General features: G+C 44.9%; 1 protein-coding gene across 5 annotated transcripts in view; it reads right to left on the bottom strand.

Annotated features, from left to right (window-relative positions):
• Nucleotides 1-15,434, bottom strand: part of LOC306840099 (single-stranded DNA-binding protein 3) — a 33,231-nt gene that overhangs the window by 14,680 nt on the left and 3,117 nt on the right. For 4 of the 5 annotated variants that reach the window (XM_079369167.1, XM_079369164.1, XM_079369163.1 and 1 more), the window contains exons 2-4: nucleotides 10,928-11,000; nucleotides 10,227-10,288; nucleotides 6,859-6,943 (exon numbers count right to left, since the gene is read on the bottom strand). In XM_079369167.1, coding sequence (XP_079225293.1) covers nucleotides 6,859-6,943; nucleotides 10,227-10,288; nucleotides 10,928-11,000 — 220 coding nt within the window. Of the gene's footprint in view, nucleotides 1-6,858; nucleotides 6,944-7,200; nucleotides 7,500-10,226; nucleotides 10,289-10,927; nucleotides 11,001-15,434 lie in introns of those variants that run through there. The other variant, XM_079369166.1, reaches the window with a different exon arrangement.

Genomic DNA, 15,434 nt, shown 5'->3' with positions numbered 1-15,434 from the left:
GAGTCATCCTGATGATGGAGCTGAAGTTTCTCACTCCAGGTGTGATTTGTACTACGCAGGTCGACATCTCACCTTACAAGCTGCTTCCTCACTGCCGGTCAAATATTTTGTCCTGCAACGCGACCGCCGGCCACTAGCGGGGGCTGTTGCTATAGACTGGATGTAGCCTTAAAGAGCATTGACTTGTGGCTCTACTGCCCTGATGTAAGCAAGTACAGTGAACAGACAGCATCCCGTAGGAGCGTCCATTCGAGGTAGAAAATTGAGATTTAAATGCATGTAGTGCCGTGTCAGCTTAAACGGGTCGATTGGTTTTAGCAACGAGCACGCAGAAGTTGATCCTGCAGGAGGAGCGAGGGCTGGAGATGCTAGCCACACACAGCAAACCAAATTCCACAGTTTGCCCGCTGACAATCATTTACAACTCAATCATGAACTTAATAGTCGGCGAGTCTGAATTTAAATTTGCATTTAGAAATTAGTCGCACGGTCGCCACTGAGGAACATAGACGAGACGACGAGAGAGAAAAAAAAAACGGTTCTCATTTAGCAGCGATTAGAATTTGAAGGAATTCACAGAAGCTGGAGCAGTCAAATGTTTGCTCAAAGATTATACAATGACCAAAGCAAATAGTCCATCATCAGAAGTGTTGCTTTATCCCCTCACTGAAGAACTGTTATTACATCTACATGAGCAAATGTAACAAGTTAAGAGCCTTGATCCAGTCGATACTCTCTGTGAATACAGCATGCGCTTCTTGCTTTTCCTCCTTAGTACAAAGCCACCATGTTGATGAATAATCCATCAGAGAACAAAAGACTAATGATCTGATTGGTCGGTAGGGTACAGTACGTAGATGTGCTCTACAGAATTGCATTGATCCCTCTCTGCCTCCCCCCCCACCCTCTCCATTTCCTTCTCCCTCTGCCTCACCCATAGGACCTACCGGACAGATCAATAGTGCTCAACACATTATTGACCTCCGCCTGATACCTTTCACAGGGATAAAGACAGAGACATAAACAGAGGGTGGAGAGAAGGGGACAGGTAGGAAAAAGACTGTGCGTGTCTGGAGAGGCTACTAATCTACATTCTGGTTCACACTGATATGTACCTCATCACTGTCTCCTTGACCTGGTGTCCTCAGCGTAGAGAGAGAGAGAGAGAGAGAGAGAGAGAGGGAGCGCGAGAGAGAGAGAGGGAGCGCGCGAGAGAGAGAGAGCGCGAGAGAGAGAGGTGAAGGAGTAAGGATGGAGGAGCGCGAGGATGCTGAGATGGGTCGGGAAAATAGCTGACTGCAGTGATCTTGCTAATTCATTAGCCCCCCCCCAATCAAAACTGTGTGTTTTTCACTCTGGAGCAACAGGATACGGCTGCAACTCTTACCAACACGTCTGACAAACAAATGAAACACACACACACACAGAGTCTCTGAAAGCCCAGCTGGTCCTCGAAACTGGCACAGTAAACACAAACACACACATGCTTCCCCTAAAGCTGCTGCCAAGGTAGCAGTACTGAACCAGACAGACAGATTGACACACACACACACACACACACACACACACACACACACACACACACACACACACACACACACACACACACACACACACACACACACACACACACACACACACACACACACACACACACACACACACACACACACACACACACACACACACACACACACACACACACACACACACACACACACACACACACACACACACACACACACACACACACACACACACACACACACACACACACACACACACACACACACACACACACACACAAGCTGCAGACACAACATCCACTTAGCCAGCGCTCGCGGGAGGAGGAAGACAGGATGAAAGAGGAAGATGAGGAGCCGGAGAAAAACTAATAACACAACTTCAATTAACACTTGAAGGCAGATAGGCTGATGTTATCGCCCTCCTTCTTATACATATATGTTGAAGATGATGAAAACAGGTGCTTCACGATCACGAGGTCAATCCCAACTCTTAACCTTTCCCCCTCCCTCTGTCTTTTTATCGTTAGAGGGCAGCATTTAGGGGGAAGAAGCTTAACGTGGCTAACAAAAGGCCAGAAAGCTAACGAATAAGAGTCCAAGTAAAGTCCTCTGATACATCCTAAAATATGGGAGCCAGAAAAGAAAACGAAACGGGAAAAATCAACATGTGACACTGACAAAACAACCAACACAAAGTTTGTCAACAATGGCAGAATGTCGCCAATAACATCAGATATCGTAACTGTCAGTGTACAAACGACACACGAAGAGATACAAATATACAAGCATGTATTTTAATATACAATGTGAATATTTAGACAAAAATTATTTTGATATTTTTTTAATTACACGGGTCTCAGACGGTGTATCATTTACCACTACCATCCGACCAATGTGGGATTTTTGAGGCACATACAGATAGCACTAAAAAAATGTGATCACGATCCATCGGCCGGTATCTTTCTTTGATCTTTAGAGAAAGATTTAGACCTGTTTGACTGTTCATATCTACCTTGACTTAAATACTTCAGCTCCAAATATTCCTCTTTCATTCACATCATCAAATGTCTTTGGCGCTGAGTCACATTTGTGTGTACGCAGGTCATCAGGCGTCAAATACATACGTAATGATTGACTCGGCTAAACCTGTGAGGACCCCTCTGGACCGTCATGGTGATTCATACATTCATCTATTCAGCTGAAGTTTTTCCTCACCGTGAGAAGCTGCTGCCCGTTTCACGTTTTCTTTCCAGGTTCAAAAATTCCCAAAAAAGGCGAGCTCCAACCGTTTCCCTCGTGTTTACACACGTATTGCGGTTTTTCTAAATTTATGACCCAGCTAATTGTCAACTTTAATGGAGCTTCTTATCTCTTTTTTTTTTTTTTCCCCCCCCATTCCAGTGCATCGATAATGCTGGAGGTAGAGAGAGCACAAAGCAGAGAGTATGTGGGAGAAAAATAAAGAGCTCCATCAGAGTTTATTGCAGAGAAGATGATTCAGACTTGATTCATTGTGGGGAGACAAACGTTATAGTTTGTTTAAAAAAAACATTCAAGTATAAGTAAAGATAGAAATATTCATAATGTATATTTCTGCTGTTACTTTGTTTAAAACAAACTAGTCCTTTCTCTCCTCCCCCTCTCTGTTTTGACACCTGCACACTCAGCTCTTTTTTCAAATACCTTAAATGTCATGTGGTTGTGTCTTCACTGCCCTCTCCTTCACGGCACTACTAGGCATTATGGGTAAACAGCTAGATTAGCCAATCAATCTTCTCTCGGGAGCAGAGGTAGTAATGGTGGTGAGGGCGGGCAGGCGGGAGGGACGAGATAAAGGGGGGGAGAGAGAGAGAGAGGAGGAAGGAGCGATAAGGAGAGTGAGATGCGAAGAGGCCCACTGACTGCTGTGTCGGGCGGAGGAGAGAGAAAGAGATATAATAAAGAGGGTGGGAGGCATAATGGGGAGGAAACTAGAAGAAGAAGAAGTCGTCATAGAGTTGGTGTTAAAGAGAGACCACATGCTGCAAGAAAGTGGGGAGGGATGTGTGAAAGAAGTGAGAAAGGTGGGCAGGTGTGTAAAGAAAGAGGGACGAGCAAACGGCGTCAATTTAAACATCTGCAACCGAGCAGCAGCAAGAAGTCACATCTCAACGAAACCGCTAACTCTTCAGGACGTCCGAGAATTGTTTAAGTTGTTAAATCACGCAACCGCGTCGACCTTTAAGGGTTGTTTAGGTTTCGACTGTCGGAGGGGTTTATGAAGGCCTTTTTCTGCCTCTCATGCGCTCAGTGAGGATTTCAGTCATCGTGGGGAAAAAAAGCCTCAGAAATCATTTGAATACGTCGCAGACTAATTGTCTTTGCTATCATGACACCACGAGGCGTCAACACACGTTTTGGTTCTCTCTCTTTCGTCGCAGCCTCTTTGTTCAACAACTCATCGATGGCGTCCAACATCAACCATGACAGGCCCTCCTACAGCCAATGAGCTGTGACTGATGCTGGCCAATCAGATCGTTTCTTGAGGTGGGATTCCCACGCCGACCTTCAATAAATATATCACCTGAAAAGGTTATTTTTAAGACGGGTATTAGACTCGTGGAAAATGAGGAGATACAAGCTCAGGTGACATCTTAAAAGAGTGGGACGACTCTTTATATCACCTGATGCCTAAATTACTGACCGCCTTCAGTCTAAATGATGTTTGACTAATGTCATATAAATATAACGATGTCAGCGTCAGACAACGTACAAAGGAAAGGAGCTTGAAAACTTCAAGAACAAACCAGTTTTATTTTCTGTGTTGATTATAATCTGTGAACATTTACAACACAAACAAGACAGTAAACCAAATCAAGTTCAAATCCACATAAATCCCCCATAAAACCAAAAGTCAATCCAAAGGTGTCTGAATGTGAGGTGAAAGTAGCTTCTACTGTACCCAGAAACCTTTGATGGCTCCCTGCACCCAGGACAGGAAACAGTGATAATGCCTGTGTAATGCTGGCTTGCAATCTTGCAATCCTCAAAGAGAGCGAGTAACTTTGAGGTGAGGTGAAATATTGTTGTTGGTTTTTTTTCTTCCAACGTCTCAAAGCGTCTCCTTTTGAAAGCAGTAAAAAAAAAGGACCTGTGCTCAGAGACTCGCCTCGGGGGGCTGGAGCCAAAATTAAACCGCTCCTGTCTCCTTCGCTTTATCACTGACAGCAAGCAAGCATGTAGCACACACCCATCTATGTACACACACACGCACACACACACACACACACACACACAGGGTTAACTGGCACTCTGGCACTGAGGGTGTGAGCCCCTCCACCCTCCCTCGATGGGCTGGTTGCCAAAGATGCCCCCCCATCCAAAAATACACACATATACACACACGCACACGCGCACACACACACACACACACACATACACACACATACACACACACACACACACACACAAATCCCTGGCTTAGCCTCGGCCCAGTGCTGGGATTATCGGATTAGAACTCTATTCCATTATCTCCCCACACTATACAGTGCACGCGCGCACACACACACACACACACACACACACACACACAATGCCACACTGTCTTGGCCAGAGAGGACAGGCTGGAGACAGACGCACAGTGTCAATCACAACACGACATTTAAACAAGTGGATACAGTTAGAGGAGGAAAACACTTATTTACAGTGTTATTAGGCAGTACACTGGAGCTGTTATTATACCTGGACCTGAGCCGCTTTGACAGCAGGCAGCCACTCCCCCTCAAGAGTCCTCCATCGAGAAACTGAATTCCTTTCAAACTGCAGAAAGGCTGCTTCATATCTGACCCTCGACTCCTGACCTCCGATCGACCACCGCAAATCATTTTTCAAGTTTGACATCAGAATCAGTTAGTGTTTCTAATCGTCTTTCAAGTCGAACACGTGTTGATGAACCGATTCTTGAAGAAACCAGAGTAGAGATTCAGACGCATCAGTTCAAGCTACTTTCATTTCCGTCTCCAGCAGTCACATTAGTATTCAGCTCTTCAGGTGTGTACGCAACAACATCAACAACAACAACAACAAAACTCAATAAGTATAAGTTAACTACAATTCCCATGATGCACTGTGCTGAGAGACGCATTCTGTGACATGAGGCTAAAAAGCTTACGCCGTTAAGAGAATGGTTCTGCAGCTTAAATCTGTTGACTTCATCATATGGGAGCGTCTGGATTATTTCAGCGTTTATGAAGCTGTTTTTTTTTACGCTTTAAACTGCAACAACAACAACAGCCTGTTATTGACCACGTAACAACACTGACTGGCTTGGTCTCAATGGCAATGGTGGCCAATACCCACAGATGGTGGAGTCTTTTCTTCGGGGCCATCGACAATGTTTCAATGACCAGAGCTGAAGGCCTCTATGTGAACCGAAACAAAGCACATCACACGTCAAATCCACACTTGAAGGTGGATCGCAGAATGAACCGAAAATCTTTTTTTTTTTTTTTTGTTATCACTTCAGCAACCAGAAGTTAGTCAAATATATCGATATAGAACTTTTCACAGACGACAGTGGCAAAGTGCTTTACATCAACAAAGAACAACATACATTCAAAAAACAACAACATCAAGCACAACGTTTTTTAAATCCTGCTACGGGCTCGCTGGTGGCGCAGTAGTTAGCGTGCGCGTCCCCATATATGGAGGCTATAGTCCTCAATGTGGGCAGCCCGGGTTCGACTCCTGTCCCGCATGTCAGTCCCCACTCTCTCTCTCTCTCTCTCCCTCCCTGATTGCCATCTGTCCACTGTCCTATCTCTCCAATAAAAGGCACAAAAAGCCCCAAAAACACATCTTAAATCCTGCTACAACCAGGAACTACAACTGTCATGGTAAACCAGAGAGTCGAGACCCGTCTGAACATGTTCAGGCTCTTCTTCGTATGCCACTGCAGTGTTTCCCTTAGGTTTACAGCTTGAGTTAACAGTTAGCTTACAAAACACACACAAAAAACATCACTGCTTGAAATCCATGACTACATGGTGTCTGTTTTTAACTGATGAAACTACAGAGTGTCCAGACGGAATACTTTTCATCAGTTTGTACACCAAGACAATCAAGAAAATGATCAGGACTTATAAAGAATCAGATGTTTGGAGCGTATCAGATCCTCTGTCCAAATGTCCTTGTGCTGCACGTTATCCGTGTGTGTGTGTGTGTGTGTGTGTGTGTGTGTGTGTGTCCAGAGTCAAACAAGTCAAACACCTGATTCCTCAGTGAGTAAAGACAGAACACTTTAAAAGAAAAAGTAAAAGAAAAGGAGAGCCTGCAGAGCCGCTCCGTCACTTACATAGTCATGGAAGGCCTTGGCCTCGCTGGAGTGTTCGCACGTCTCCCTTCGGTCTGGAGCCGCGCAATACAAATCCCAGAATACGCTGAAATGGAGGGTGGTGGAGGGGGGGGCACGGGAAGACAGAGGCAGAGAGAGAGAAAGGGGGCAAAGGTTACCGAACAGAGCAATCCAAAGCAAATGTACAACAGCTATTCAGAAGCCATTCACGCACTCTCACTATCTCCCCCAGCGCTCTTACACACTCGAGTATCACAGTGAGAGGGGCACAATGCCAGACACAACCCCCCCCCCCCCCCCATCAACCTCGCACTCACTCAAAACACACACTTGCACACTTACATATTCATACATGCATTTACTGCTTCTATTTCCGAGCCCTAAACATGGCTGTCAGGACAAAAGTAAGGCTGCACTCGAGCTTGAAGATAGCCTCTTGTCGAAGCGTTGATTTGGAGCCAGCGTCATTGTGAGTGCATCTTCTCATCATTTCATCCTGACGCACTCGAAAGTCTCTTTTTTCCAGATTTGCAATTGGGAAACAGCGGCATAGAAGAAACTGTCACAAACACACCTTTGTCCTGTCGTAATGATCACGCCACTCACGCTTGTAGGCTCTGTAGAGATCTCCCGGTACTTTTTGAATAAAACCTGTTGTTGTTTTTTTGGTACGATCCCCTCGGGAGCTGTTGTGCTGCTTAACCCACAGAGACATTCTAACAACCCCTTCTGTCTTCTCTGGATCCAAAATGTAGATGATGTGCTTTGAAAAAGTCGAGTTCGGACTTCCTACCAACAAAGTCACTCAGCGTATTCCTTCCTTCAGCAATATAAACAAAACGCTGTTTCGCTCCACCTTTTTGGGGTCGGATTGATGCACTCGGCACCCCAAGAAGGGTTCCGACAGTAGAACGGTACGGGTCGGCTATTTTGGGGATCTCATTCTGGCGTTAATCTAACCGTGTTACGGAGAATCATCCTCCAACATTTTTTGACGAAAGATGGGTGGCGGTCCCAAGTCGCAGCAAAAGTGCAGTCACGGCTTTTTGCTAAACCTCTGGAGCATCAGGTGAGACTGTCTGCCTTGCTGTGGTAGTATGCTAACCCATGTGACCAACGCTCCAGGAGTCGTTCTTTTGGTCGGGGGGGGAGGAGTTACTCCGGCTTTAAAAAGGAAGGTCTTCTGTTTCAGTCTATGTGAACAGAAACACAAACACACAAATATTAAATGTCAAAGCTAACTGCGTGTGTGCGGCCCGTCTCCGAGGTCTTTATTCAATCAATTTGTGTGCATTGATTAAAGAAAGCGCTATAATCCCAGTGAAACATCAACGTGGCGAACAATGGGACTAATCAGGCAGCAGCTCCAGTTCAACATCTTGTAGTGTTCCTCCATCTCTGCACGCCATGAGTCATGTAAGAGACGCAGTGCGGTCCCCAAGACGAAAAACACAACGTCATCTTCCCGTGATAAGAATGCCGAGGTGTTGTTGTTGTTGTGTTTTTATGTGGACACAAACAAATGTGGAAAGGTTTGATTTTTGTGTGAATCTTAATCCTTGCAGAGACGGAAGATTTAAAGCCGTGACTGAAAACTCGTCGTCTAGTTTTTCCCCCTGCCTTCTAAACATTACTATTCCGTTGGTTGGGTTTTCTTTTTATTAAAACAAGATCCTTGGTCTAATATTGCTGATGGTGCTTTCCGGGCCTGACGCTCATTTCTCCGACTCAGCAGAACCAGCCCCCTGAGGTGAAAACTTACACGAGACATTGTACCTTCTTTTTTTACGAGCATTTAAGGCTATATTTACTTTTAAGTCTGTAATTTTACGCTCAGCTTTTTTAAACATGCGTTTCCTTTGTAATGTGTACAGAACTAAATTCACAAATCGTGTCCTTCAGCTTGCTCAGTGAATCTGAGAAGAATCCGGTGAGCTCAGTTCTGGAGAGTTATGTCGATTTGGTGAAGCGATCAATCAGTGATGTTTTACATGATAACACAGCGAGTATTATCCACACGGGAAGTTAAGTGTTATTTATTGAACTTCGTTTGTAATTGAACATTTGGGGGGAAAAAAAAAAGACAGGAAGTCTTGCAGTAGTAACACTTCCTTATTGGATTTGAATAGAGTTTGGGATTGACGTACACAGCTGTTCAGGTTATTAAGGGTGCACTCACACTGGAGGTAAAGATAATGGAAGGCTGGGATCGATTGCACTTCACGTTGGGTTCTTCCAACCGTGCCGGGCCCGAGGAGGTGTACCGTGCTTAAGCAGCTAACGGAGCATTCAGTACCAGTCACTAACTAACTGAACTGTAGGGGTCAAAGGTGCCGTACAGATTGTCTAGTGTGAGTGACACACTGTATGACAGTCGAAATTTTAAACATATTGAGATATTTTCATGACATTAACTAGAGGATTTATTGGGGGGGGGGGCATGTAAAGCGGTCGATGGTCTGGACATGTTTGTTTGGTCAGATATACTGCCTGACATGTTTCTCTCAGTTACATACGACAAAAATTAAAAAAAGGATTCTGTCACAGACAACTATAATAAACTCATGGACAAAAAACCCCCCCAAAAAACAAGATTCATAAAGCTATTGACAGACATCGGTAAATAATGAAGACTGCTACGTTAGAGTTGGATATTACAGTCAGACACAAGAGTCACTTAAAGAGGAAAAACAAGTGAAACTGCAGATCAGGGTTTTGGGCTGGTGACCTTAAAGGTCAAATCTTAGCCAGGGGCAAAAATGACAGGAGGAGGGGGGGAGGAGGACAGAGAGGTGACAAAGGAAGATGGAATGCAAAGGGTTAATCTGCTAAGAATCCCTCTTCCACGTGAACAAAGGAGGGAAAAAGTGGGAGGTGAGGGGGGTGGGGGGGTTACACAAAGGGTGACGAGGGGGGGACGTAGAATTTTAGGGTGGGGGTCCATTCCCTAACCATCTGGGTCTATTGTTTCAGGAACATGGAGGTTGAAGGATGGAGAGCTGGAGGAGGGGAGAGAGGGAGGGAGGGAGGGATCACGCCCTCTGAGTTTGGTCGACCCCAAGGCAGAGAGGCTCCGCTCACAGGCCCGTCTACGGAGGTCGGTTTTAAACCAGACAGGAAAAATGAGGACTGATGATCGACAACGCCATCGTCTAATTCCGCCCCCAAAAAAACAAAAAACGATTTTCCGCCGTTTCCTTCTGTACATTTTTTATCTGATGTTTTCATTGTTTTATCGTTTTTCTTCACTGACGTTTCTGCTGCACAGTTCTCTAAACCAGACACTGAATTTGGAATGACACGCATGACACGCACAAAACAAACAAAGACAACACAAGACTTCTTCATACAGTGAACGTGACACTCACCACCACCATGAATGCAGGAATCCCGGAGGCTCCCCTAATGTAATGTTCTTCTCCCATCGAATCTGAAGGGGGACGAGAGAAGGGAGAAAGAGTCACTCGCAGCCACGAGAGAGAGAGGGAGAGGATTATGTCTGCAGGTCCAGAGGTTAAGAACATATAATCAGTCCGTCTCAAACTGTCAATGGCCTCGGATGTGAGGATAGGCATCTCTCCTCCTGTGTCAATCTCCATCTTCCTGACTGACATCCTTCTGTCTTGTTTGTCTTTTTTTTTTTTTTCTTTTTCATCCGAGGTGTGTTTGGTTATAGTTGCGAGCTCAACTGTCGAGTTTTATTGGCTTGTCTGGAACCGAGGCGGCTGTTGCATGTTGCTGGTATTAAACTGTGTTTACATGCTGCGTCACACCGTGGCAGACGGTGTTGCACCAGCCGCCCGTAACTTTACCGGATTTCCTTTTCAAATATTGATGCAGCACCTTACGCTCGGTCGTCCTTGTTCAGCACGTTTGCGTCGGTGATACAAGTTGCTGTGAGCATCCGCTACTGCTGCAAGGACCAGGAGTGTGATGACACTTTTCACTCACAGGTCATCGAGGCCCGCGTGACATGGGTTTGGTTTATTTGTTGGACAGATTTTTTTTTTTAAGAGAACAAACATGAGGCATACTTTAAAGTGGTTGGGAGTGGTGGGTGCCGTCTTACCTCGGACAGGAAGGTCTGTGCGGACTTCTGTGCTCCCACGTGTAGCAGGTACTCGTACACATACAACGCTAACCTGGAGGAGGAAGGAAAACAAATCTTAGCGACCACGTTCAGGTGCACAAGTATTCCCTAACTTGAGTATTTTGCGTCTCTCTTTTCGGGGTGGTGGGAGGTTGATTGCTCCTCCTGGTACCCCGTATGCAAGCAGAAGACCGTCGGGCGTTCCCCGGCAGCAGAGGCCTGAGATAAGGAAGTTACCGTTTCCCTACGTGAACAAATCATCGCTGGTCGTCACCCCGGTAAAAACAGAACCAGTTTCATTACAACGCTCCCGAGTTTGAAGCTTAAACTTCATTAAAGGGTCGATCTCTTCATTTACAAGCAGACGCACTTCAAGTGAGCAACGGAAACATTTTGAAACTGAGGTTTTTTCTTCTGAACAGATGCTCCAAGACACTCGAGGCCTCTCGAGCTCACAGTCAAAGAACTGCTGTAGTTTCAAAAACCTATTTTAGTCATTTAAGTTTCTACCAAAAGCAAAAAAAAAAAAAATAGATGAGGACATGTAGAGCAACAGCAGATACAGAAATTATTATCAAACTTTTGCTTTACTAATACATAGACATCAAAAACAATCTGTGTCGGTGTTAGCGAGTGTGTTGAGCAGCCATCAGATCAGCTAACGTCTCGCTGATGCTCTCAGGTGTAACCACAGATGCAGGGACTTCAGCACGTCAACAACCAGAGCGAGAACCAACTTCAGGACCCTGTTCTTCAAATGGAATCGTTGGTGGGGTGGGGCGGTATTTTGGGGTTCCTGTCCATTCTTTTAATAAAGTGCCACATCATTTGAGCATGGCATGTGCCGATCTCTTCACATCTCACCAAGCTAAAGCTGAAGCAGCCAGAGTCCTCTTATCCTCTTATAAAAAAAAAAAAAGAATTGACTGATGTGAGAAGAAAAAAAAAAAAGCTCTTGACATAACAGGTTTCTCCACTTATTTCTACAATACATTCAAAGCTGCAGATGGACTTTTTGAAATCACTGCTATTACACTTGAGAACAGCAATCCAGCGGGGTCTATTAGCACACACAAGAACCATGCTGTGGAGTGGGGGGAAACCCCCATTGGCCCCAACATTGTGCTCCAACGCCTTCACTTAGTCGTGTTTAATAGGCTGTTAATGGACCATCAATCGACCGGCAGCGTGGATATGACAGTGGCCCGCGTGCCGAGAGCAGACGCTCCTAATGAGAGGGACAGTTCGCTCCGTGTGTCCATCATTAGTCAATGGAATGGTCAATCAAACATGCTTTTTGGATATTAAGGATGTTGTCCTGTTTGGGTTTGTTTTTTAAAATCACAAGCAGCTCATTTGCTGCTCCCGAAGCCGTCTGCGGGTGAACGTAGGGACGACTCCGACGTCTTTCTTTTAGACTTCTCTGGTGGTTTAAAGGAGGAATACAAAAGTTTGGTTGAGAGTCCTGAAGAGTTCAAACTATCGGTGTGTTTGAAAAGAAGCTCGGTGAGGGTCTGGTGTGAAAGCTGCTCTGATTTTTTTTCCCCTGACGAATATTTCTTATAAAAAATTAAAAAATTAAAAAAAACATACACGTGTATTTTGGAATCATCGGGATGCTAACATGCTCAGCCGCCGGCTCAAACCTCAGGCTGCCTCGAGGAGGAACATTACAACTTCTTCATATTCTGCTGGAGAATAAACAATGGAAGAACTCAAACCCGAGTCTAACAATCATTCAGCACATCAACTAAATAAGACGAAAAAAACAAAAAAAACATTACTTATTGTTTCAGGCATTTCTGAAGTAGAGTCATCAAATGGGCAGTTTGCAGCCCTTCTTGTAGGAAATTCATTCATGATGAGATGGTCATTTACAAACGTCGTGCTTCTAAAACTGTCTTTAAATATTAGCTGTTAGTGTTTCCTTAATGTCCCAGATCTAGGGGACGTGTCCCTTCACTCCAGGCTTCAGCGTATGTAGCTTTGAGTAATGGCAATAAATACATGTGGGACGTGGGAGATGTTAAGGCACGCTAAACTTTAGCATGTGGTCGTTCCTATTCCTGCTGAATGCTGTGAAACAACTGCTGCCGGTGTGTTATGATGGAGATACTATCCGTTCTTAATCATCGTGTCATGCAGAAAGCTTAATTTATGCATTGTTAGTATGCAAATGGGAGTCTGGGAGAGGAAGGAAAAGGCGAAATGGATGATAACAGAAGGTTGCAGACGATGGTCACTACACGATCACACGCTGTCCCTCTCGTAGACACGACGCACGAGTTCTTTTGGAACATCACAAACAGCAGACGGGGTAACAGCTGGCGCATTTAAATCCAAGGAATTTATGATGCAACGTGTCTTAAACGTCTCAGCGAAAGATTCAACAGCCAAACTTTTTGGGTTGTTTTTATTTTTTTTAGCGCCGTGGCACGGGAAGAGCTCTGCTCGCAGGTCAGAGCAAAAATCGGTTGTTCACACGCCGATGCTGAATGGGCTTCTTTTAGTCCGTATGACATGTATGACGAAGCTCGTTATTCAGACAACTCCAGACTCTCAGCTGATCTTCAGTTCATCGCTCAGCAGACTGACCGAGTGGTCCTTTATGTCAACAAGCAGCATCACAGCTTTAAGTTGGTTTTGTTCAGCGCAGTAATTGACTCTTTTTTTTTTTTTTAAAGAACGAAAAAAAACTGCTTCCTCTTAGCTAATCTCCATCCTCCAGGTCTACGCTCCCTCCCACTACACTCTGCCAATCATGTGCCCGACCGAACCTTCACAACAGCGTTCCAAGCCTGTAACGACTCCTGTCCTCTGTGGCCCCCTGGCGGTGGAAAGAACTGTAACACTAAATCGGATCCGCAGAGTCCCTTTGCACCTTTAAGAAAAGGCGAAAGACCCAGATCTTTCATGGCCACGTTCACACTTAACGATGATTACGACGATGGTCTCCATGCTGGTTTGAACTCTCAAGAACAGCTGTCGATGTTAGGCTCCGCCTCCGTGCACTGCCTGTCACTACCTGTGTGTACAATCAAACTTAGAGCTGTTTGTTTTTACTTAGTGACGTCGTTTCTTCCTTTCTAGATCCTTACTTGTGTTGCACGTCACTTTGGATAGAAGAGTCCCGACCGGCTTCCAATGACTGATTCAACGACCGCTCTTTTTTTTTTTTTTTTTTTTTCAAACCTGAAGGGTCATGTGCCCTCAATGTTGCCTAACCCTTTGTGACTGAATAATGAAGGACGACAATTTGCTTTCGAACCTCCTTCAGCTGACAGTAATCACTGAGAAAGGATCAAATAAAACCATAAAAACATATCTGTGCGGAGACCTTTGCCTGAACTCTGCTTGGGACTGATAAACACCGACTGAAGGAATCCCTTCAGTCGGTGAAAAGTCGGGGAGAAAAAAAAATGGCCGAGTAATGTCAGACAGGCTAAACTCAAATTATCTGAAATTTTGGCTTACCACTCACCCCGACATTAGAGAAAGTCGTTTATAACCTGAAACTTCTATTGCAGCACTGGTTTGACAAACGTTACATTCTCCACCAGCATCATCACTGTTGTTGTTTACTGTCATCACATGAAGAATTATGTGGTTCAAGTTGCCTTTCCCTACTTGGGGGGGGGGGGGGGGGGGGGAAATGGTAGTGGCAACCATAGTCATTCATCCAGCAGTGCAAGTTGCTGTGCCTCAACTGTTCTGAAGCCGCGAGGAGGAAAAACTTTGGGGTCAGAACTGTCTCATCTTCAGAGTGGTGGTAGTAGAGGGGTATACTGATACTTGAATCTTAACAACAAGAAATTCACTTTTTTTTCGTCCATACTAATTGAAAATGATAGAAGAGCATCTAGATGGAACAGACACTGGAGCTACATTTGGTACATTAGCTCTTTTTAACTAATTTTGATGCCTTTTTTTTTATGTTTTTATCTAATTTCATTTTTGCACAGTGTGATTGTTCTTCTGCTGTCCTGCTGTAACACTGTAAACGTCTCTGTTTGTGACATGAATAAAAGGATCATCTTCTCTTCCATTTGTTGGATGTCACTGGAAAGTTTCTCTGAAGAACAGCCGCAGACAGTGTGGATGCTACGAGCGGCCCAATCACAGGTTGAACCTGATCCCAGTGGACTCTTGACTCTCCATGTTAAAATGCATCCGTCTCCCCTTCAGTAAGCCAGCCTGCTCGGTAGGTCATAAATAGCCGAGGGAGTTCCCTTCTTGTAGATAAGAGAACGTTCATGGGCGGGCAGACATCCACATGAGCAAACAAACAAACAAAGCAGAGGTGGACGTCTGTGTCGGAAAAAAAACTTCCTGGAGTCACCTGCGCTAATATCGTCCAGCTCTGAACACGTCATGTGACACACTTCAACAACAGTAACACATCTGACAGCATAAACACAATGTGGCTGATTTGAACACAGACATCGGGGACAGAAGAGTTGTTGTTCAGCCAGTGCTCTTAAGAGAC

This window comes from Symphodus melops (assembly GCF_947650265.1).
Source record: "Symphodus melops genome assembly, chromosome: 19".
NCBI classification, from domain to species: Eukaryota; Metazoa; Chordata; class Actinopteri; order Labriformes; family Labridae; genus Symphodus; species Symphodus melops.
The sequence above is the reverse complement of the archived record's forward strand: the minus strand, read 5'-3'. Positions and strand labels throughout refer to the sequence as shown.